The sequence below is a fragment of the Nilaparvata lugens genome, chromosome 7 (assembly GCF_014356525.2).
Source record: "Nilaparvata lugens isolate BPH chromosome 7, ASM1435652v1, whole genome shotgun sequence".
NCBI lineage: Eukaryota > Metazoa > Arthropoda > Insecta > Hemiptera > Delphacidae > Nilaparvata > Nilaparvata lugens.
The window spans coordinates 14099575-14123830 of NC_052510.1; the positions used below are offsets into that span (position 1 = coordinate 14099575).

Consider the following 24256-nt stretch of genomic DNA (forward strand, 5'->3'; position numbering starts at 1 on the left):
AAAGTTTGTTAAAATCACAATTTTTCCCCTTTTATCTCGCTACAATGTTAGCAATTCTAGGAATGTATCAGTTTGTTGACTTATAATTTGGAATTCTGAGAATCCCACTCTTTAATTATGCAATGTTGAGTCCAAGAGATTGAATATTAAGTTTATATCTACCAATAAATTCAATAATGTTCGTGAAATAAATAAATAGTCTCTCCTACATGCGACAGGCTATCCAATCGCAAGAGTTCTGACTAAGGGAGAATACCAAGTAGTGTTCTCTTCATAGAATTGATTCAGTATTGGAGTATTCATCCTTCCTTGGATCATATTTAGCATGGTTTATCATTTATATTTGATACAGCAAACAATACAATAGTCAGAAACCAAAAAAACAGGCTATTGCCTTTTTATGTATTTATATATATTTATAAATAGATCTACACATCGCAAACAGTCATGAGGTTTTTATGTAAAGAAAAATTAGTAATAGATTAGTCTAGCTTGTCGATCCTGATATAACGAGAATACAACTCTAATGATATTCTTTATTCCTCTATGTTCTTATAATACTATTTTATTATTATTCGGTATCAAATCAAATCACTTTTATTTTGACACCATCATGAATGACACTTCACATTATATAACATTTTGTAGATAATATACTTATCCAACGAGGATTCAACAGAAATAAAATGAATTTTGTTACATCATACAAAATTATGAATCACTATAATTGGACAAAACAAAAATACTACTTGCTGAATTATAAAAAACTTGTTTGCAAGTAGGAGTCTCTTGTGAAAAAAACACTTTATACTGATATATAATACAGTTAGTCCAGTCACTATATACATTGGTGCACGCAATTTATATTGTAGTTCTGATTTTTTAAATATATTATTTGGGTACATAAGAGAAGTCCAGAACCAATTTCTTCATGCAAAATTTCCTTGTGCTAGATACAGTGTGGCCCAAAAAACTCGTATTTTCGGTCATTTTCCAGTTTTCAGCTATTTCTGCCAAATATCGTAATCGGCCAAAAAATTTGCTCCTGCTTTTAGATTATAAAATTCGGTACACTCTATCTCCAATGAGCACTGAGCTATGATTTTTCAAAAATGAGTGAAATTTGAAAAGAAAATCAATTTTGATGAATTTTAGTTTTTGGTCAACAATATCTTCCAATTGTTACCATTTAGATGTATAATTCAAAATCCCTCTGGGCGTATTTTTGTGCTCTACAATCTGAGATCAGGTAGAGCGCTCTATCTCATATAGATTTCCAGGTACACCTGACAACAATGCTCCTTGTATTGTGAAAAACACCTCATTTTCAGCTTCAACCATCATCAACAACTACATTGTCCTCACGTTGATATTTCGCACAATGACATAAGTTCATGAGATCATGTTCTATGAGAATCACTCCTTAGTTGCACTTTATTTCAGTATTCCCTAGTGGAGAGGCGCGTTTAATGACACCTCAAGGATAAAAATCTCAAACACATAACTTTTGACACAATGTTTAGATTTCATCGTACTACACTTTATTTTTCTCGGCTCGTCAAGGCGATCCTAAATCATGCATCATAAGTCAAATTTGGTCAAAAAATGGAAAATTTATTGTTGAGTTTACTTAAGCCCATATTCCAATACAAAAAAAAATGGCCAATTTCTATATTCAAAGCTATTTATCTCGGTAACCTCTTATTATAAAAATCATTACTTGATCTTGAAATGTACAATATAATTTGCTCTTTCATCGGCTGTAAACGATTCATGAAAAATATGTTCGTAAAGTGATATTTGGCAGTTCTATGATAAAGAAAATTGATTCAAGCTAGATGTTAGGCAACTGAGCTCGTAGAGGATGAATTCATCTACAATTCGGAATCAATCGTGAGTTTCTATCAGACTCGTTTTAGAAACTCTTGATCAACAGAAAATTCACGAAAAAATGTAAAAACTGAAATCGACATTATTTTTAAAAACTTCTGTAACTTTCGAATTGTATTGGAATCAAGATTATTATTATTTTATTGGAGTGGGTGGAGGGGGAAAATTTTCAACTACAATATAAATTGCAAGCAAACCCTTTTTTTTATGTCTATATTGACTGGACTAGGTAAACTTTATGCTGATACAAAATAATGATTTGACATCAATCATTCAAAAACTCTTCTCAAGGAGAAATGAATTTAAATTTTCTGTTGCAAAATCTCATGCTACAGTGCATATGCGTGCATCAACTTCTCGTGAACAACTTTATAATATCTTGGATCCCCTGAAGCGAAAATACCTACTTGGGGGCGAAGAGTCTACAGCCACAATTCACATACTGTTCTAGGGGTTGGAGAAAGGAACCTGGAAGTGTAACTGATAAACATCGAGGGGGAAAAGTGAGATAGCTACAGGTTTGTAGCAGCAAGCAAAAACAGGTTGCTGTTATGTTACACTTATGAAACGGCAACAGCATTCAAAGCGAGGCGAGCTGATGATAATGTAATAGTGTTGTTGCCACTCTTGAGCGGTGTAATAGCATTGACAGGAGAGCCAACTACGTACACTGTCAAATTCAATTTTCTGCTTCGGAAGCGAAACTAGAAATAATAATAGTGGAGTTTTGCTGTGGAACAGCGGTAGGGGGTAGGGGAGGGTTTGCAGCAGAGCCTCCATCGATACGAGAACATCCAAGGGGACCAGGAACCAGGGTTGTGTGGAATTTCGATAAAAATGAGCCAATGGGGTGGCTGTTTCACAAGACGGGGGGAGGGGGAGGTTGAAGAGTCAGGCGCTCCTTCGGGGAGTTTCCTCTCCCTAAACCCCCCCTCCCACCAATTGGAGATTGTTTGCTGTGGCGGTGGAGTGAGAGAGAGTGAGTGCGAGAGTGGGGAGAGGAAGAGGAAGAGAAGGCCCCCCGTTATGATATACGGCACTTTAAAATATGTTCCCCGGAAAACTCTTCTATTATCCGATGGGCCACAGCTGCCGTGTAACGCTAGTATACGATTCACTCAAAACTGTCAGAATGGATCAAATGAGAAGCATTGATTTTATCTTGTTAGAAATACTGACAGTGTGGAATGTAAAGGTCTTTACTCTGTTCTGGACATGCTGGTGCACGAAAGACGGCGAATGTTTTTGTGCTGCATCGTGCACAAATATGTGCGCGTGTGTGAGTGCGGGAGGTAGGCCTCGATGAAAATTTATAAGTGGAGAATAGTGGCCGATAAATATTTATGGGCAATTGATCAATTCGGCCAAGGTCGGTCGCTTGCTGCAATAGGAGCTGCATCATGTCCAATTTTATCTATTGGAATAGGAATTTCTACAACATTATCTATAGAAGCATCCTCTGTGGATGATCTACAAGATTATTTTGATCCTAAGAATTTGGCAAATTTAGACTTGTATTCATTGATTAATTCCCTGTTTTCTTTTGAAAATAAATATTATTATTCTACAAACTTTAGAATCTATTTTCTGACGATTCTGATAAATATGAAAAATATAATGAATTATTGATCTGGTTTTCAAAACATTGATTTGGAATCTGATTCAAAAACTTTAATGCACAGAAGTTGCTTTACTATGCCAAAGAATATTATATCAAACCGTCAGGCCCGGCTGCAGGGGAGGGCGGACCGAGCGGTCACCCGGGGCGGCAGATTTTTGGGGGCGGCAAATTTCAAGGAACGGAAAATTTTTCAATGCAAATGAATAATAAATTCATAATATTCAATGTGAATGGTGAAATTTTATAAGAAGCTTTTCCAAACTCAAGCTAATGAAGACATATAATCTAAGATCAACAATATCCCAGGAACGTCTGAGTGGTCTAGCGAACATAAAATAGCTCAGTCCCTAGATCTTGAAGAACTGGATAAGGAATTTTTCTATGCAAAGGTCAGACGAGTTCTACTCAACTAAACAGGTGTGTTGAACAAACTCGTGTTGTAGCAATTGTAGTTTTAATTACTCAGCAAGTTAAATAGGCCTAATACTCTCTTGCAGTCTCTTGATTTAAAACTACCGTCTTAATTATGTTTTCTTATTGTGTACCGTATCTGTTCCGAACATAAAAATAGTTTAATCAGATATTTTGTGTTACTGTTCTAGTCCAGTCAACGAAAGATTATAGAGGGAAAAGTTTGGAACACAATTTTCAACTCCACAGCTCTTTTGAGAATAGTGAGAGGATTAACATCCTCTCACCAACCCTTACCCCAGTCCTCACCAGTCCTCACCCCAACCCCATGTGCTTAAGGGATGGGGGTGGTTTGAAAGTACCATTTTTTCATTGTTCGCATATATCTCGGTAACTATGCATCTTATGAACATTTGTACTTTGTACAAAATTGAAGCACACAAAATTACCAACAAGTTTTGTCCTTTACATTTTTTCCATATCTCTTATAGTTTCTGAGATATCCGCTCTTGAAGGTGAGGCATTTTTTGAAAAAAACACTTCTGCCTCCAATTTTTTCATCTTTTCGGCCTTAAAATTTTTGAACGATTGATGAAGAAAATCCGTGCTGATTATGAGCTGATGGAGCTTCAAATTGAAGATAATTTAAGATAATTCAATTATCTTCAATTTTATGTACATTTTCACTATTTTACGAATTTCCCTACGACTGTTGCAGCAGTTTTAGTGTTGAGAGTGAAATTTTCTGTTCAGCAACAATAGATCAGTTGACAATGAAATTTGGAGGGGAATGTTTGGAACTCAATTTTAGACTTTGCAGCTTTGATGACACTAGTTTGGAGGTGAGCATATTAAAAATCCCAACCCCTATATCATGTGCTGAAGGGATGAGGGTGGTTTGAAAGTTGCATTTTCCACTTATTACTTACATGCTTATATCTTGGAAACAATGAGTTCCATTTACATAATCAACTACATAAAAATGAAGCTTAATAGATTTCCTACAAGTTTTGTTTGGTAAAGGTTTTCGTAAAATCTGATATTTTTCGAGATATATTTATGTTCTAAAGTATTGCATTTTCGAAAACCCAGTTTTTCTTCCATTTGTCGCTCTTTCAAGTGTTATAACTCTCTTGCGGGTTATATGAAAGGGCTGTCATTGTCTCAACTTCACCCACAAGACTTATAATCTGTTAAGTGTATATTAGTGATAAATGAGAGAGAGAAGTAAATAATATATAGAGGATCTCACCTATCCATATATATTGTTCTTCATCATACTGTAATGCTTCTCCATTCATTTGTTTCAATAATAATTTGTAAAATGAAATATATTTTGAAATTCATTTTACAATAGGTGAAAGCTCAGTGACAGGTATCATTAGTCTATAATACGAGTACATAAGTATACCTATAATGAAGATCAATAGCACCTAACTATTTCCCATTAATATCAGTAGAAAACAGTATCTAGTCTGCTATCTCTACTGACTGTGTGTTGTGTTGTGCGATTTTTCAGAGGGCCAACTGGAGGATCCGAATATTACCTTCCAAAAGCCGGTGTACACGGTTGGAGAGATTCTGGAAGTAAATTGCACATCTGGTATCGCCAAACCCACTCCCGACGTGACCTGGCTTCTAAATGGAAAACAGGTAGGCGAACAACCTATTTTTTCTGCTTTTCAAATCACTGAACGTGTATTTGTGTAGGATTACAGTAAATGATGGGCTCGTTTTTCATCAATTTCACTCTGTTTCATTCGAGAAATACTCGTTCTAGATCTACAACACAGTTTATATCAGTTTTCCGCTACAAACCAGTATATTTGTTGTTCAGTACGGAATTGTTCAATAGAGAGTACAGTTCTAGATCTACAACACAGTTCATATCAATTATTTGCTACAAACCGATATATTTGTTGTACAATACTGTATTGTTCAATAGAGAGTATAATTATTCTGCATCCAAAACGATGAGGTAAATCAGGTGTTTGCTTGAAAAGAGCATTGAAAACACCCAAATTTCATGTTCCATTTACTTCAGAATAGACAAATTTGAGCCAAAAATTTGCATAGAATAGAAGCATTTCCAGCTTTTTGAATTCTGTTCTCCTATTCATGCAAGATAGTCAATAAGTAGAGACAAACAAGTCTATGGATATCTTCTCTGAGAGAAGTTTTCTATTGGTAGTTTCAAAATGTTTTTCGGGGTTACGATAATTCACTATACATGAAGGCTATTCCACTTGCCTAAATGAAAGTTGTACATGCAGTTGAAGGGATTTAAGCAGTTTTTTCAATATCTATAAAAGTCCAGTGAGAAACTGTTTGAACTGTTCTTTCGTATAGTACTTGTTTCATTATTGTAAGTGGAATAGTTTTTTTGTAATGAATTTTCGTAACCCCGAAGAACATTTTGAAACTCTCTGTATTTTGAATTACGTTTTTCATAGGACATGATAATTTCGAAACAGTTACTAATAGGAGTAACATACCAATTCATCCACAGATAACATTTTAGATTGGTTAAGGTTTTAAAGCTGTGGTTTAAAAAATGATGAGACGACATGTGTATATCGTACGGTACAACAGCCAATAAAACTACAAGAAAAAAGCAGAATTTCGAAAAATTTCAAGTGTGAACGAGAATGAACTTTAAAATTGATTTAATGACAAATGCAAGTTTATCATTTATTTATTTATTCAACAATAACGGGAGCACACGGGAAAATCCCAAAAATTGCTCATTTTTTGAAAAAAAAAACAATAATTTGCCCAGTTTTCAAATTAATTCATTCTCAATCATATCCATCACTGATATCCCAATCACAAAATATCCTTTTCATTCGTCGATTTTTATCTCATGCTGAATGAATTTCAGCAATATCTAAGCTGCGGAATGATCCAGACACTATTTCCGTTGGCTGCATACAAAAACCCTTCCCCATTCCACTGTTGCGTTCGGTATGGCTTTGAAAATGACAAGCAACCAACATGAGAAATGGATTTGCTGCGAGAAATGCTGTAACATGTAGTGACAAGTGTTGTGTTGACAATACTACACACCGCAGCCAGTATGATACAGACGCGTTCATATGTTTCTCCCTTACGCCACATTGAATCGACGGAGCGAGAAATGGTTGAATTATTGAGAAAGAGAAAAGGAGAAAAAGAGATAAAAATTAAATGATATCCCCTCATTTATTTAGATTTCAATATAGATTGCCTCTCACATCAATGATAACTTCATTATTTAGAGTGAGAAATGGTGGAGTTGAGTAAGAGGATGATAGATAAATAGATTAATATTAAATCATTTTTCTTCATTCATTTAAATTACAATATAAATTGCCTTGTATATTAATAATAACTTTAACTGACAATGTAGCTTACTATTGAAGAGCCTCACAAGATATGATCTGGAAAGTTCTTGAACGATATGAAGATTGAATGCAATTTGAATTTAAACTGAGATTAGAAAAATGAAGGGAAAAGAGATAACAGAGTTTGTATGAGAGTTTGTATGAAATGAAAATTTCGATTATTTTTCTTCCATGTTGATTGCAAAAGCTACAGGCTTATACACTAATTTACAATAACAATAACAAGAACTCCATGTACATTTAAGTGCAATTTGAATTTATATGGAGATTGGAAAATGAGGGAGAAAGAGATAACTGAGTTTTCATGAGAGGAGGTTGAATGAAGATTGAATTCGAGTTTCTCATCCATGTAGATTCCAAAATAATTATGCTGGTTCATATACTAATTCACAATAACTGACAATATGGTAACTAAACTATTGTAGATTAACTAACTAACAAAGGAGCTTTCCATTGTATTAAATAAATGTCACAAGATATTGGCAATATACTGAGGCATTATTAATAGATGCGAATATGGAATACAATTCGAATGACAATTCTACAATATTGCGTTGTAAAAGCATACCGTACATCTGTAGAGTTCAACCAGATAAGTTCAAACGAGGAAAAACACTCTTTCTTGGAAAGAACGAGGTGGAGAGGAAAAGATATTGGAATTTATAATAATCGACAAGATAGCTGACGATTCAATAAATTCTACAAAGTATGAACTTGAGAATTATTGATCCGTTTGATTATTATTGATTCCAATGTTAGAATACTATTTACATTTCAATTCTATAATATATTGTGGAGTACCTGAATGAATCGATGGTGTCTAAGCTGCTAACCGTCCATTCTTGGAAAACAATGAGGAAAAGACAGAAAAAAAGAAAAAGGAAAAGGATGGCGAGAGGAATAAGATAAACTGGAGATTAGATTTAATTATTTATGTAGATAAAAGTACATGGTAGCTTATACTCTAATTTATGATAGAGTAACTGAAAATATATCTAGTTATTCAATAAATTTCACAAAGTATAAACTGAAATATTATCAATTGATATCAATATGAAATATGATTTGCATTTCGATTCTTTAATATCGCGTTGGAGCTACATAAATCGGCGAAGTCGAGATTATAACCGACCGTTTTTGGAGAATGATAAGGGAGAGAGAGAAAGGAAGAAAGTAGTGCGTGCAAGAGATGATGAACTGGAGATAGAAAGAATGGAGTGTGCGAGGTGATACGGGGTAAGAAAGGAAGAGATAAGAAGAAGGAAAGAGAAGCTGTCTCAAAGATAACAAAGTTTGAAAGCTTTGGAAGGCAGGCAGCGGCGGGCGGCGGGCGGCCTTGCGAGAAAGCAGAGAGCAAACTCTGGAAGCAGCCGCCTAGGAAATTGAAGTTGGGGCCCACCAGCCACCAGTCTATGAGCATATCTGTTCCAATTTAACTACTTACTGTGTGTATAAACTCTTGCACTTCGCAGTGCTTAGTATAATCCACTTGCAACTTTATCGTCGGAGCGTTAGATAGCAACTGGATAAGACGATCGACATCTTGTCTTACTTTTCTTTCAACCTCCTCTCTCTCACTCTCTTGTTTTCCCTCCTCTTATATCCACTGAAACGTAATGCTAATAGTGGTATGTGTATTACGCTTCTTGGCTTCTGATCCGCCGCATATATTTCATGCCGTTTTATTAGCTCGTCTGAAAGTACTGTGTAATGTTATGAAACGCATGATGAAAAAAGTTTGACGCCCGATTCTTACACCCCGTCCAACTTGCTATTCATTTCTGAACTTCTCGGTTGCTGAGAAAAGCTGTAAGCAATTTCAAAGTGCGTTAAGATTATGTGGATCGCGTTATTATAGGAAGGGTGAGGGAAACGTCGATGGAGAGCACACACAAAGAACTTCGGCTTCTTGATTTCTTGCCACCCTCAAGTTTCCTGTCGTAAAGTCATATTAGTAATTACCTATTGAGAAAAGTTCTCTTATATTCTAAAGTGAGATTCACTACCTACTGTCAGCATTCCTCACTAATATAACACTAACGTTCCTTATTCAATCAATGCTGACATAAGTGAGTTCAACTGAATAAATGCTCACTTATATTCTATAGAGAAATTCACTTTAAACTGTCAGCATACCTTATGGATAACACAAATGCTTCTCATTCAACCAGTACTGTCAGAACACTGTCCGCAACACTGAAGGTGAGTTATAATCACAGACCGTGATAAAACATGAGTCTTGAATTCAGGTTTTTATTGCAGTCATTTGAAAGAAGCAATGGGCTTTATATGATGAGAGTTGGATGTTGGAAACATAGAGTTATGGAGCAAGGAATAGTGAAGTTGTTGTGTCCACTGAGTTAGTTTGAAAATTGGTAAGTCATGTCAATTATTTGGTCATGAGCTGAACATCAGTAATTGGGCTGATAGTACAATAGTAGTAGCATGGTATATTGTAAAGATGGTATTTGATGTTTGTATGGCGTTTCAATTGCCCCTCGCGAATGGTGGTGAGCTAAGATCTGGTTTATCAATGCAAAATGAAAAGATTTTGATAAGAATAACAAAGAAGAGAGAAAATCAGCGTTAACCCAAAACGTTATTGCTTCTGAATATAATAGAATACATTCCCCAAGAGGTTGGAATATCCAACAAGGCGGAGAGGAAAAGATATTGGGATTGATAATAATCGACAAGATAGCTGACGATTCAATAAATTCTACAAAGTATGAACTTGAGAATAATTATTGGTTCGTTTGATTTTTATTGATTCCAAAGATAGAATACGATTCCATAATAAATTGTGAAGTACCTGAATGAGTCTATGGTAATCAGATAACCGTACATTCTTGGGAAACGATGAGGAAAAGACAGAAAAGAAGAAGAAGGAAAAGGATTGCGAGAGGAATAAGATAAACTGAGGATTAAATTTATTTATTTATGTAGATAAGAGTAGGTGCTAGCTTATACTCTAATTTATAATGGAGAGATTCAACAACAATAATTACCACTTGCAACGATATACTGTAAATATGGAAGTGGAATTTCAATTTCGGATTTGAATAATTATGTCTATTTTCTCTCTTCCCGGATGTAGTTGAAATATTATTGGAATATTAGCGTTTCTAACAAACAAGACTCATCAAAGCATCAATGGAAGATTGGTATTAAACGTCGTTCTACTTTATGAGAAATCTTGATTCCTCACAACTAGATTATCACAAATTTCCCTTCTATCAATTTCCTCATTCTGTCCATCCATAATGTCTGGAATAAATCACTCCATTCAATTCAAAAGACTGCATCACCCTTCATAAATGAGTTACCACCACACACCAATTGAACCTTTCACTTTCCCTTAGCAAAATAGCTTCAACTGGTTGACATTGCTATTCTTCAACTTTTTGAAAGCAACAATACATCGAAATCTATCACACCCAATTCATAAAAACTCCTCCCATGAATCAAGTACATGCTAAGCTCAGTTTTCCTCTTTCAAATTATGCTATCTATTATTTTATATATCATTGAAATAATTGTACTGATAAATAAAATGAGTGTTTGAAAATGCAAAATAAATGAATCAATCTAGGGAACAATGTTTTCCCACTTTTCAGCGGCGAGAGAAGGAATGTAATGGAGTATTGTTCGGTTACCCGTGCACGGTGAAAAGTCGCAGCGTTTACATTATAGCGTTTACACGGGGCGTCAGGTGTGCACGCGGCCTGTGTAAACATTGCCGAAAGGATGAAAGGAATTTAATCGTGACGCGGCTGTGTTGTCTTTTCCGAGGCGCTCCTCAAACCATAAACAGTTTTCCACGAGACTCCCACGCTTGCCAACGATTTCATTATCTAGGGAAAGAGGGTGGGTGGCAACAAATCTTCGCGAATAGTTTTATCGGTGAGTGAAATAGAGTCAAGAGATAATAGATGCAGTAACTCACCTAACTATTCAGAGCAGAGGATGGCTGAGCTGACTCGTTGATCGTGAGCGGATGATTCACTGTCCTCTACTTTCCTTCCTTCTCACTTTCATTCACTCTTCAGCACTCTGTCTCTCTCTACCTCTACAAGCTTCTATCATCCTCTTCAAGTCTTTCAATATTCTCTTTTAGTTTTTCTCCAGCTTCATTCTGTATCGCTATTCTAGCCGTTTCTCAACTTCTAGTCATTCTATCTCACTCTTCTCCTTTCTCTATAAGAATAACAAAAAAAGAGAAAATCAGCGTCAACCCGAAACGTTATTGCTTCTGAATATAATAGAATACATTCCCCAAGAGGTTGGAATATCCAACAAGGCGGAGAGGAAAAGATATTGGGATTGATAATAATCGACAAGATAGCTGACGATTCAATAAATTCTACAAAGTATGAACTTGAGAATAATTATTGGTTCGTTGATTTTTATTGATTCCAAAGATAGAATACGATTCCATAATAATTGTGAAGTACCTGAATGAGTCTATGGTAATCAGATAACCGTACATTCTTGGGAAACGATGAGGAAAAGACAGAAAAGAAGAAGAAGGAAAAGGATTGCGAGAGGAATAAGATAAACTGGAGATTAGATTTAATTATTTATGTAGATAAGAGTAGGTGCTAGCTTATACTCTGATTTATAATAAAGATATTCATCAACAATAATTACCACTTGTCAACGATATACTGTAAATATGGAAGTGGAATTTCAATTTCGGATTTGAATATGTTTTTTTTCTCTTCCCGGATATAGTTGAAATATTAGTGGAATATTAGCGTTTCTAACAAACAAGACTCATAAAAGCATCAATGGAAGATTGTATTAAACGTCGTTCTACTTTATGAGAAATCTTGATTCCTCACAACTAGATTATCACAAATTTCCCCTCTATCAATTTCCTCATTCTGTCCATTCATAATGTCTGGAATAAATCACTCCATTCAGTTCAAAAGACTGCATTACCTTTCATAAATGAGTTACCTCCACACACCAATTGAACCTTTCACTTTCCCTTAGCAAAATAGCTTCAACTGGTTGACATTGATATTCTTCAACTTTTTGAAAGCAACAATATATCGAAATCTATCACACCCAATTCATAAAAACTCCTCCCATGAATCAAGTACATGCTAAGCTCAGTTTTCCTCTTTCAGATTATGCTATCTATTATTATACATCATTGAAATAATTGTATTGATAAATAAAATGAGTGTTTGAAAATGCAAAATAAATGAATCAATCTAGGGAACAATGTTTTCCCACTTTTCAGCGGCGAGAGGAGGAATGTAATGGAGTATTGTTCGGTTACCCGTGCACGGTGAAAAGTCGCAGCGTTTACATTATAGCGTTTACACGGGGCGTCAGGTGTGCACGCGGCCTGTGTAAACATTGCCGAAAGGATGAAAGGAATTTAATCGTGACGCGGCTGTGTTGTCTTTTCCGAGGCGCTCCTCAAACCATAAACAGTTTTCCACGAGACTCCCACGCTTGCCAACGATTTCATTATCTAGGGAAAGAGGGTGGGTGGCAACAAATCTTCGCGAATAGTTTTATCGGTGAGTGAAATAGAGTCAAGAGATAATAGATGCAGTAACTCACCTAACTATTCAGAGCAGAGGATGGCTGAGCTGACTCGTTGATCGTGAGCGGATGATTCACTGTCCTCTACTTTCCTTCCTTCTCACTTTCATTCACTCTTCAGCACTCTGTCTCTCTCTACCTCTACAAGCTTCTATCATCCTCTTCAAGTCTTTCAATATTCTCTTTTAGTTTTTCTCCAGCTTCATTCTGTATCGCTATTCTAGCCGTTTCTCAACTTCTAGTCATTCTATCTCACTCTTCTCCTTTCTCTATAATTCCTTCATCTCCTTTAGTTTTCTTCATCTCATCTAGTATCACCTATTTTTCCTATATCTTTATTTTCTCTCTTTCTTAGAACTATCATGTCTTTCTTAGAACTATCAATCATTCACAATCTTCTACATTCTCTCTCCAACTTCTAACTTCATTCGATCAAGCTTCTTCCCTTTCACTTTTTGTGTAGTTGAGAAGTTGATATTGTGGTAATTATTCATATTGAATAAAAAGACTATAGAAATAGAATGATGAAGAGAAATAAAAAGACTACTAAGAAATAGTCAAAAACCACAGATTTCATTGATAGTTAGAAAGACCGGTTTCGGTTGTTACACCAATTTCAATCTCTGATAAACTACCTTCCTCCCTTTCTCAGTTTCTTTATCTCTTCCAGTCTCTCTCAATATTTACTAGTCCATCTTTACCTCTCCTAGCGTTTCTCTCCGTCTTCTAGTCATTCACTGTCTCTCTTCTAGTAGTTTTCTGACTTCTAGATATTCTTTCTCGTTGTAAGCTTTCTCTCAATATCTTCATCTCTTCTAGTCTTTCTCTATGATTACTTTCCTAGTTTCTAGCTCTACTGAGCTTCCTCTTCCAGCCATTTACTCTCTCTCTTCTGATCATTCTCTAAGTGCAAGTTATTGCCTCACACTCCCTTCTTTTCCCTCTTTCTTCATATTTCCCAGCTTCTTTCTATTTTCTGTCTATTCTACAATTTCTCTACCCTTTTTGCTTTTCTCTTTTTCTTCTAGCTACTCTGATCGCTTTATTCTTTTCTCTCTCTCTCTCTCTCTGAATCACCTTCTTCCCTTTCCTCATCCCGTCCATTCCAAGTAAATCCAGTCGTCAGTGACTGAGTTTGACCCACTTAAAACGGGGAAATCTCGGCCATCGAGGAATGAAAGCCTTCAAGCGAATTAAATCAACAAGACAAAAGGCAGAGTCAATATGGCACTGGCACTAGCATTCCAGCTAGATTATTTCCATTGAGAATACGTGGGCGAAATGCAGCTCTCTGAAAAACAAGAATTATTATTTGTGTGAATCTAGTGTTTTATCCTCGAATGACTACTGGGAAGATTGCTGTGTGATTAGTTTGAGTGCTAAACAAAGCTCGCGATTAAGAATATGGATCGAATCTTCTTGTATAATCTAAATTCGCTAAAAGAGTGTTAGACCTCTTCCTTCACCTTTATTACTAGGGTTGATTGTTCTAAGAGCTGTAAAGAATCTAATTAAAGTAAAAAAAGAATTAAATCTTCAAGCAAATAGTATTAACATGTCTGTTACAAGCAATGTGAACTCAAATTTGAATTTCAATTTCAATTAGTCCTTGGAATACAATCTCTGGATACTACCAGAACTCTCAGTAACGTCAGCCTTCAGTACTTTACATAGTGTGTCAAACTCCATACACTGAAGTGGAATTATTGTAAATCACTGAACAGAAACCTTCAAAGCATGTATTTTATCTAGCGTATGGAAAATTCCCTATTTCAATGTTCAATGTGTTGGAATTGTGCTTCGCGACCTCCAGAGAATTTCCCTGGCATTCAGAGTGATTTTTAAAAACATTCTCATTTATTTCAAGTTAGATTGGAAATTACTGTTTTGAATTCATTACCTGTATGTCAGTATTGCATTAAAGGCCAGCGTACTGGTTTCAAATCCATGTGACATTAATTTTCACTCGAAGGTATTCCTTTTTTATAACGATTTCTGGACTCTATCGGAGTTGTAGGTGGATTAATGATATCCAGTCGTATGTACTTGTACTTTATTCTAGATTTGATTCTCTCCAGAATTGGGGTACTGAATCTGGAATATTATTCCGCCTCATCTTAATAGCATCTTTATTTTATACCAATATCTCCAGCCAACATCATCAATTATATTGGCCAATATAATTCAAGAATAGCTTCGCTGCAACAATATGATTTGTATAACATTGAACAAAATGAAGTCCCAAAGATCGAGATCTGGATGTGATTTAAAGCAGATGGAACTCTTCTGTTTCTCGTTTCGGTTTCAAGAGATTCGACAACAATCAAAACATCTCTTCAACTCATTTTATCTGCCGTTTCTTTCTGTATTTCTTCTATTCCTCCATCATATCTTATCTGCTTTCGGGTGGAGCCCTATTTTCCCACATATATTATTCATTCAGCCACCGTATAGCCAGAGATTCTTTTCGTTCTCCCCCCACTCTCTTCACCATGACTCTTCTTTCCAACGTCATTCGGCAGAAACTCTTGCTACCTTCGACCGATATCTGATAGTCATATCCGAGGCATAAAACCACGCAGAACAGCCCCCAGCCCCGAGTCACAAGCCGCTAAGGCTTCAGATAATGATAAGAATTTGTTTATCCAGGTCCCCATACCGTAGAAAACAGCGCCATATCATATACAGGCCAGCTTCCTCTTTCCTATCACGTAGCTTCATGAAAATTTCTACCGTGATGATAAATTTGTCTCGAATATAGACGTTACATTTCACTTTCCCTACGCCTTATTTAATAATTCAAGAGCAGCAAGCCCCTTACATGTCACAATTTAAAATCCATCTTTTCCTCGTTACAGCACTTTACATGAAAATTATGTTCACTTTCAAAATGTATTCTCAATAGAAATTGCGCTGTATTTCTTCCCATGGAATGATGATCACTTTTGAATGTAATCTTAAATGGATCCAGTCGTATGTACTTCTTTCTAGAAAATATTCTCTCCAGAAGTCATTGATCTATTTTATCTTTCGATTGTTTTCAAAAATATTTGCATAATTTATTAATATTAAGGAGTATTACAAAATTGGAAAATGAATTTCAACTTCAAAAATTCATTCAAGAATCAATCGCTCATATATTCCTGTGACATTTTTAAATTAGAAAGGATAATCATTAGTCATCAATCATAACCAATTATAAAAATGATATTATCAAGATGAATTATCATTTAATGTACAATGTTCCTTCCCTTCCTCCTTCTTATCTGAGAATATTAATTTTCAGTTAGTTGTGTTGGGATTGATCAAGAGACTTCCTGCTACTTAGTACTTCTTCAACCCCAGTATAAATTGTTCATGAAAGAAAAGTTCATATTGCAACGGAATAAGAGTCGACCATTTCCTCGCGGCTAAAACATCAATACTATTAAAACTAACTCTAGTATTTCCACAAATAAGTTTCCTAGTTCCCTCAACTTTTCACTATCTGACTACTAACTTCCGTATGTTAACTTCAAGATGTTTTCCTCTTCTACATAAAGAGGTTTATGTTGAATGAACTTTTAGTATCCTGAGATTTCAGATTTCCGTCTTAATTTATTCCAGCTCCTCTTTTAGCAATCATTTGCTTTAGCATTCCAATGTTTATCCGAATCTCCATTTTGAAATGGAAGTGCAAGTCGATGTACCTATGTAACTCTCCAATATTATGAAAGTCCTCCTATTATACCTTTGAGATATTCTAGTTATCTAGCATATTTTTAACAAAGATTGGCCCTCTAAACTACCATGATGACAGAGTGAGGATATCTATTTATTCGTGATCATAACATTAAAGCTTGAGAGGTTTCCACGTTCCAAGCCATTGAATGTCAGCTTACTGAGCCAACATGTAGATGTGGCATTGAGCATGGCGTTTATTAGAGGTGGCTATGACCTGACTTCGTTGCTGCGATTGAATTCATGGGATTTTCATCTATATTTCATTAGTGTGTTTGATGTGCAGGTGGACGACAGCGCAATCAGGACGTTCCCCGAGCAGCGACCGTCGCAGGTGACCGTGCAGCTGAGCTTCGAGGTGAAGGAGGAGCACAGGGATCAGCTGGAGCTCACCTGTCTGGCCACCATTCCCGGGTTCATGGGCCACCACGCACGCCACTCGCAGTACGCCGATCACCGGATGGCCACTGTCTCAGGTAATTATTCACTCCTCCCCAATAGTGGCCGTTTTCCCACTTGTTTACCGATTGTCGGCCGACACTCAGAGTCGTCCAAAGGGAATTAGCGAATCAGCGGACGATGCTGGCACTCATATAAGAGCTTTATTACAGCTACCAACAATAGAGTTAACTGCCTCATGGAGAATAGCAACATCGTTGAGTAGATTTGTCAGCTAGTCGAGTTGAAAGCAGTGGAAAGTCCAAGATTGGTTAAAATAAGTGCACTGCATTGATTATTGCATGCCAAGACTTTTTCAAAATCAGACAGACAAATCACAAAGACCTTAAAGATGCATAGACTCACATGCAGCGCTAGTATCGTACTTGGAATTGAAATCGGCCATTGAGGGGGCAACCTATAAGATTATTACCTACCAATGCCTTTGTAATATATAATATTACAAATATATAGATATGATATCTCGTGCTAAAATACCCCAATGGCGGCCTTCAATTTAAAGTATGAGCTATCATTGGGAAGGCATAGGCATTGTGGGTCTATATCTCTTTAAGGTCTTTGACAAATCATGTCAAAATCAGACAGCTGATTGAGACCTAGTACCCAGTGTTGTCAACCTATTTGGGCCTGGTATAGATGGCTATAGGAGGCCGTGGTTCTATGTTTCAATCTTTATTCAAAATTTATTAGTACCATGAATATTTATGATTCATAGCTTTCAAATTTGCGAAATTTTTCTTTAAAACATTTTAAACAGTCTTCTAATGGAAGAAGATCTACTGATTGAGAGATCAGAAGAACATGAATAATAATTCCAATGAACCTGAGGCTAGGCGCACACCAGTTAGACAAGACATGATCAGTCACGTTCAGTCACAATACTTCACATAGTTACTTATGAAGACATGTCTAATTGCAATGACTAATCAGTGTGAATTGCATCATAAAAAACAATGTGAAGTATTGTGACTAAACGTGTCTTGTCTTGTCTTGACTGACTGGTGTGCGCCCAGCCTTAGGTGAACTTTTATCTTACCAAGCTTTGGATAATTATGCGATAATCTTGGCAAGAATCTTTCCAATTACTTTAGCTATATGCAATAACTTTGGATATAATCTTGTTATATCATGAATATATTGTTATGAAAATACTATTATTGAAGTCAAATTTTCATTTTCCAGTTGAAGTGATAGAGGCGCAGAAGATAGTCGAGACGAGCATGCTTCCTCCAGTGTTATCTTCTTCTGCTAGGTGCGAACTACATTTCATTTTGGCGGTCATTCTACTCTTTGCTGTACAGTGCTGTTGGCGTTATTGAACTATTTAAGGTAATCACAATTAAATTGTTTCCAATTTTCCAATTCCTTTACACTTCTCTTCTTCAATACTCTCCAGACTTGGAGATGTTGCTATCAAACTTTCATTATTCTCATACTGTTTTCTTTTGAAGCAGAGGAATGGTTATATTTTTACATTTGACTTCAGTATCCAGTGACTCTAGATCAGTGGTCGCCAAACAGACGATCGCGAGCTACCGGTAGCTCGTTGAGTAGTTTTTGGTAGCTCACAGAAATGCTCGTGCAAAAGAATGTCGTCCAGTTTGAATATAAACACTTTCCCAGTCTGAAGTAAATCAATGACGAGAAAAATCCTCCACAGCACCGCAGCAATAACCAAGAATACGTTACAATTCTTTCAGACTTGAGACAACAGTTTGATCAACGATTTCAAGATTTCAAAAGCATATCGAATATGGTACAATCCATCAACTCTCTTTTGTAGAGATCTATGCAGAAGATTTTGCAGCTTGTGTTGTAATACATTTTGGTGGAGATCAGGCTTCAGTTGAAATGGAATTTGTGGATTTTAAAAATGATCTGTCTCTCAGATCACTTTCTACAACTGGAGATATTTGGCCTCAAGTCCCCGAAAAAAATATCCAAATATTATTTAAGTTGCATTGAGGTTGAAAGCTACGTTCAGCTCTACTTACTTGTGTGAAGCATCTTTTTCAAGTATGAAATTCATAAAAAAATTTATATAGGAACAGACTGACTGATGAACATTTGGACAACTGCATCAGAATGGCGGCTACATCGTACACTCCAAACATCAAGAAAATACTTTATGACCAAAAAGAGTTCCACTGCTCTCAATGAAATGTACATTTCAACTTTTGTTATATTTTTTGCTTTGAGATAAGTGGATTTCAACACTAGAAATGTATCTTAATAGGCAATAAAAGTGTGAAATTTCATTTTGTATACCGTACTTTCTTCAGTCAAATATTCCTTAGTAGCTCACTAGAAGATTTTTATATGATATTCTAGCTCACAAGCTTATAAGTTTGGCGACCATTGCTCTAGATCAATACCGTAAATGGAGACTCTCAATGAAAATCCTATATCTAGTTTGAATTCCTAAAGCATCCGAAATCCTTGAAATTATTTATCCATCTTGAAATCAATTGAATGAAAGAATAAATCATTTTGTAGGATTTTCTCTATTCCACTAGAGATAGTGCTAATAATAATAATGCATAGTGAAGATTTCTCAATTTTTTCAAAATGTAAAATTTCACATTTGCCTTCAAACCAATTGAATCAACCTACTTATTCTTGAAATTTTTCAAATTTCAGTACACGGATTAAGTAGACTTCTCCATTTTTTCCAGGACTTTAATCTGGGAATCTCCAACTCGAAAAACGGATAACATGGAAATCGGAAAATCAGTTTTCCACCGGCAAAACACCATCAATGTGATCCGTAACAGTAGCCCACGTGTTACAGCTAAGGAGAGACAGCCGCATTTTCGATTTCATATTTTACAACTCAATATTCAAATAGCTGATTTCTTTTATCATGACTAATACGAGATGAATTTAAATAATATTATCAAACGCTTCACATAGTTGAAGCTACCGTACGTTGGATCAATCACATTTACAAACGATATGTGTATTTTTGTAAATTTAATTTTCTAAATTTGAATAATTGAATATATATTTTTTGAAACGGTTTCCCAATAAATATCTTGATGTTTTTTATAATAATAAGGTGGAACATTATAAATGTGGCTTGATGTGATCAAATTATTAGCTTGAATTGATAATTTGCGAGAATGATTATTGATGTATATCAATTATTGTATTATTGTTAGTGCTATGAATTTTCAAATACAATTTAAATAGCGCTGAACTGTAACTGATAACTTTATTCGAATTCAATTTATTCCAATTAACACTCTCAATATAAGCATCAGATAAATACGATAAAAGAGCGAATGGTGCTAAATAGTACTGATTTATTAACTCACTATTTTCCAAAATTGTTTTAATATTTTTGACTCTAGTCAATTATAAGATCTTATACCCTTTTTGGGTTTAAAATGTATTGATTCCATGTTTACTACATCAGTCATGAACACAAGCCATATTGATTTGATAATTGTTGGACTTCACTTTGGAAGAGTGAAGAGAAAATGTTTAAAAATTTGACCAGCTTGTTTAACACTGACAATATAACTAGCATTTCTTGAATCCTCAGTTCCAACTAGATTGAATGGCCTACCCATGATGTTAGTTTAGATAGGTTGAAAATGACTTTTGCAACAAAGTGTAAAGTGTTCCCTGTTAGTCAACAACTATCATTGATTGTTTTAAATTGGGATTTGATGAAATAGTGACGGTTTTTAGAGAATTTGTGTTAATAAAGAAAGCAGTTATCTCTTGAAGCTAATTCTGCCTTGTAAATAGTTTCATGAATGCAAGATAAGATTGAGAGAGAATGAATAGGTAAGGAAACGATAAATATGTTGAAAGCACTAGTTTTCCTCTTGAAATAACGTTTAAAAACTAGTTTTAAATTGAATATTTGGAAAAGAGTCCGCATCAGGGTCGAAATTTAGAGAATTCTATAAGAAGAGTTTCCCCCTATACAAAAAAGTGAAGGATTTTTCTTAATGAACACTTTTTTGTGGTCAGATTGTCACTGGACGTGAAAGCAGTGAATACACCATTTCTAATGTAATTATAACTACTGATGACCACATTAGTATATGTTGAAAAATTAATTGTAACATTTATGTTATTACTGGAATAGATTGTTGATTGTCAAGAATACAGAAGAAAGTTATGTCAAATCATTGAAGATATATGGGTGAAACTATATGAATATTCTTATCTCATTTCTTTCGAAGACATTGATATTGACTAGTGATACATCAACTTTGAAATAATTCTTGTGAAAAATTTTCAAATATCTTGTGCTCTGTTTTCTCAGCGTTTGATAGTGAATGTTCAGTAAATCTTGTGAATAATCTGCTTATAGCTTCTTTAAACACGATTTTTCAGAAAATACTAAAATTTGCAGTCAAAGTTTCAGCGATCTCATAAATTAGACTAATATTAGCGTGAATGGGGAGGCGAATGTTGAGCGAATGTAAATGTATTTTGGTATAAATTGCCTTTGATTGGTTTAATTGTTGAATAAATATAGTAATATAAAGCGCATTGGAGTGATCCATTAGCTATGGGTTGGTGTAAAAAAGCAACCGATGTATATATAGATCAATTGTATGTTTGATTGTATCGAGGGAGTAAACTGATTTGAGGTAATTGAACATTTTAAGAGGGCTTTAGATGATTGATTGGATGTTTTTCGGAAATAATCTAGATAATTTTTAGTCGCAGAGCATAGTTTTTGGAAGAGAACAATGACTCAAATATCTATGTCTTCCGCTAGTGTTGGTGATTATCAATCACCCTCTGGCAACATTATAACAAACTCAGACTCAATCAACTTTGTGTCTAGTAACTAGTTAGCGAGTTAGCGACTAAGTGTCTGTAGTTTGAAACAATAATTGAAATTTCAAAAAAAAAATTGATAGCGGCTAAATAATAGATGTTTACCGCAAATTTGTGTTCTTTATACAATAATAAATGAATTATTCGAATTTATTAAATAAATCAACTTTGAAAAACACTACGACCATGCGTGTTTTCAATCCTGTATTTGTATCATAGTTTCAAAAATTATAAATGTATTTTCGGTTATCATCATGATAAATCCAACAATATTTCCCATGAATATATGTATTACTAATCAATCTCTCATTGTATCATCGATCATCAAAGAAAATCATGACCTCATTTACCACATCATGTTTGTAATATATTTACAATTTATTGGTAACTTTATAATTCCATTATAATATGGTGGATAACTTTGTTGCTCTCTGTTGTAATATTGTAATAATATAATTATGTTATTATATTTTATACAATGTATATTTCCGAGTTTGAGTTTTTCTTACACACCCCATCATCTTTTAAGGTTGTTTCAAAATTGAGGCGAGTACAATATTCAAACAGGAGAATTGAAATTATTAAGAAATCTAAAAAATGCAGCAAAGGAAAGTTTCTCGGAAATATCCTGCTTCTCAACATGCCCCACTCATTCATCAAGTATGGAAGCATTAAAAATAGGGAATCAAACATAAAATGAAATATGTTTGAAATCTGAATTATTCAAACTTCTTTCTATTATTTTATTGGAATTTTCGTGTTTTATTACTATGTACAGAGATTATTTCTTGAATTCCTGATTTCCAAATCAATATTTCAATAGGTGTTGGTAAAACTATTGTTCGTTTGTCAATATGAAACATATCTACAAAAATCTAATCAAATCACTCTACAATATTTCAATACAAGACTTTACAACACTAGAATACTTTACAATAGACTATCATTATCTAACATTGAAGCAATTGCAAATCTTACACGGAAATTTAAATAAAAAATCCAAACTCTGAAGTTTATCAATTCATATTTCGGACAATTCTTCTTTCTTCTCTATTTCGAGGTTTGTAGGTTCTCTATTTTCAAGGGTTGTGTGGCAGAGAGGACCTGGAGTTCTAACTCCGCCCTTAATAAAGGCAATCAATCAAACTAATTTATCTCATAGGTATCCTTTTATCATGTTTCTTATTTCAAACGTTTCTCTCCCTTTCTACTCATTGGAATATCTCCATCAAGAAGTAGAAGTAAGCTCATTCAGAGTTTTCACACAGAATGATATGCTTCATAGAACTCAAAAACACAGATCAATACGGGAAGTTTGAACTGAGTTCGCAAGTATCAACCAAATGTTATTGGAGAGTGGAGCAGTAAGCTGAAAAGTGAAGAAACAAGCTCTTGGCTACCTGTTTGGGTGAGCGCCAGTATTTGCTTGTTCATTCCTTCGACACTGTTTCTCATCTTGTGGATTCCCAGTGAAATCCTTCAGTTGTATTTGAGGTGATAAAATGAGTAGCACTGAAAATCGATTACTTTCCCCAACATATCCACTTCACTTATTCAGCTGTTATTTGCTTCTTGCTTTTAGTAGTTTTCTTGCAAACAACAACTAATGTCAGCTAATCATTTTAAAAATGTATTAATTAATGAATTAATGTATTAATTCGAATGTATGAATTCAGGGCTACTTTCTTGTATTTATGAAATAAAATTATTTAGATAGGGGCAGCTGCTAAAATAATCTACTTGAAGAGAATATTTAAAATAACAAAACTATTAGTAAACATTTATTGGAAATTTATTTTCATAACCTGACGATGGTGTGATCATCGAAACTAGTAGTTACGTTACAATTTGTATTCTTGTTTTTTTATTTTATTAATTTTGAAGGGTAATATAGTTCTATTTTATAAAAAAAACATCAGCTAATCATATCTCAGAAAATGTTGCACTTTCAACAACACTGTGTAGAGCATCAAATTAAGGTTTGCTCAACTTTATATCATTTTGAAACTTACGACAAAACTTTAGAGACCTCTTTGAAACTAATTCAGCTTTATTTTATATACGAGAAATGTTTTCTTTAGAGTCAATTATTCACAGGAAATGAGACACACACACACACCACACACACACACACACACAACACACACACACACAACACACACACACACACAAACTAACACACACGTTAAGATTTAGTGAACATTCCAGCCGAGTCCACCACCTCTGATCCACCGCAAGACAGCCGCACCGAACCGACGATGTCCCTCAACAAGCCTTAGCTCAGCAGGCAGAGAATTCCACAAACTACAGGCTGTCACAAGGAACGACTTGTTGTACATAACAGTCCTATGTGTTGGGACAGCCAGCAGATGGGATCCATGCCGCGTTCCTCCACGACCAAAGC

At 35.0% G+C, this 24256-nt stretch overlaps 1 protein-coding gene across 9 annotated transcripts in view; it reads left to right on the forward strand.

Annotated features, from left to right (window-relative positions):
* LOC111051029 overlaps positions 1-21938 on the forward strand; it is a 196347-nt gene extending 174409 nt beyond the window's left edge. For 7 of the 9 annotated variants that reach the window (XM_039432107.1, XM_039432099.1, XM_039432098.1 and 4 more), the window contains 4 exons: positions 5442-5575; positions 16874-17063; positions 18229-18375; positions 19722-21938. In XM_039432107.1, coding sequence (XP_039288041.1) covers positions 5442-5575; positions 16874-17063; positions 18229-18365 — 461 coding nt within the window. In that variant the 3' untranslated portion in view covers positions 18366-18375; positions 19722-21938. Of the gene's footprint in view, positions 1-5441; positions 5576-16873; positions 17064-18228; positions 18376-19686 lie in introns of all 9 variants that reach the window. The other 2 variants (XM_039432100.1, XM_039432102.1) reach the window with 1 other exon arrangement.
* Positions 21939-24256: the final 2318 nt, after the last annotated feature.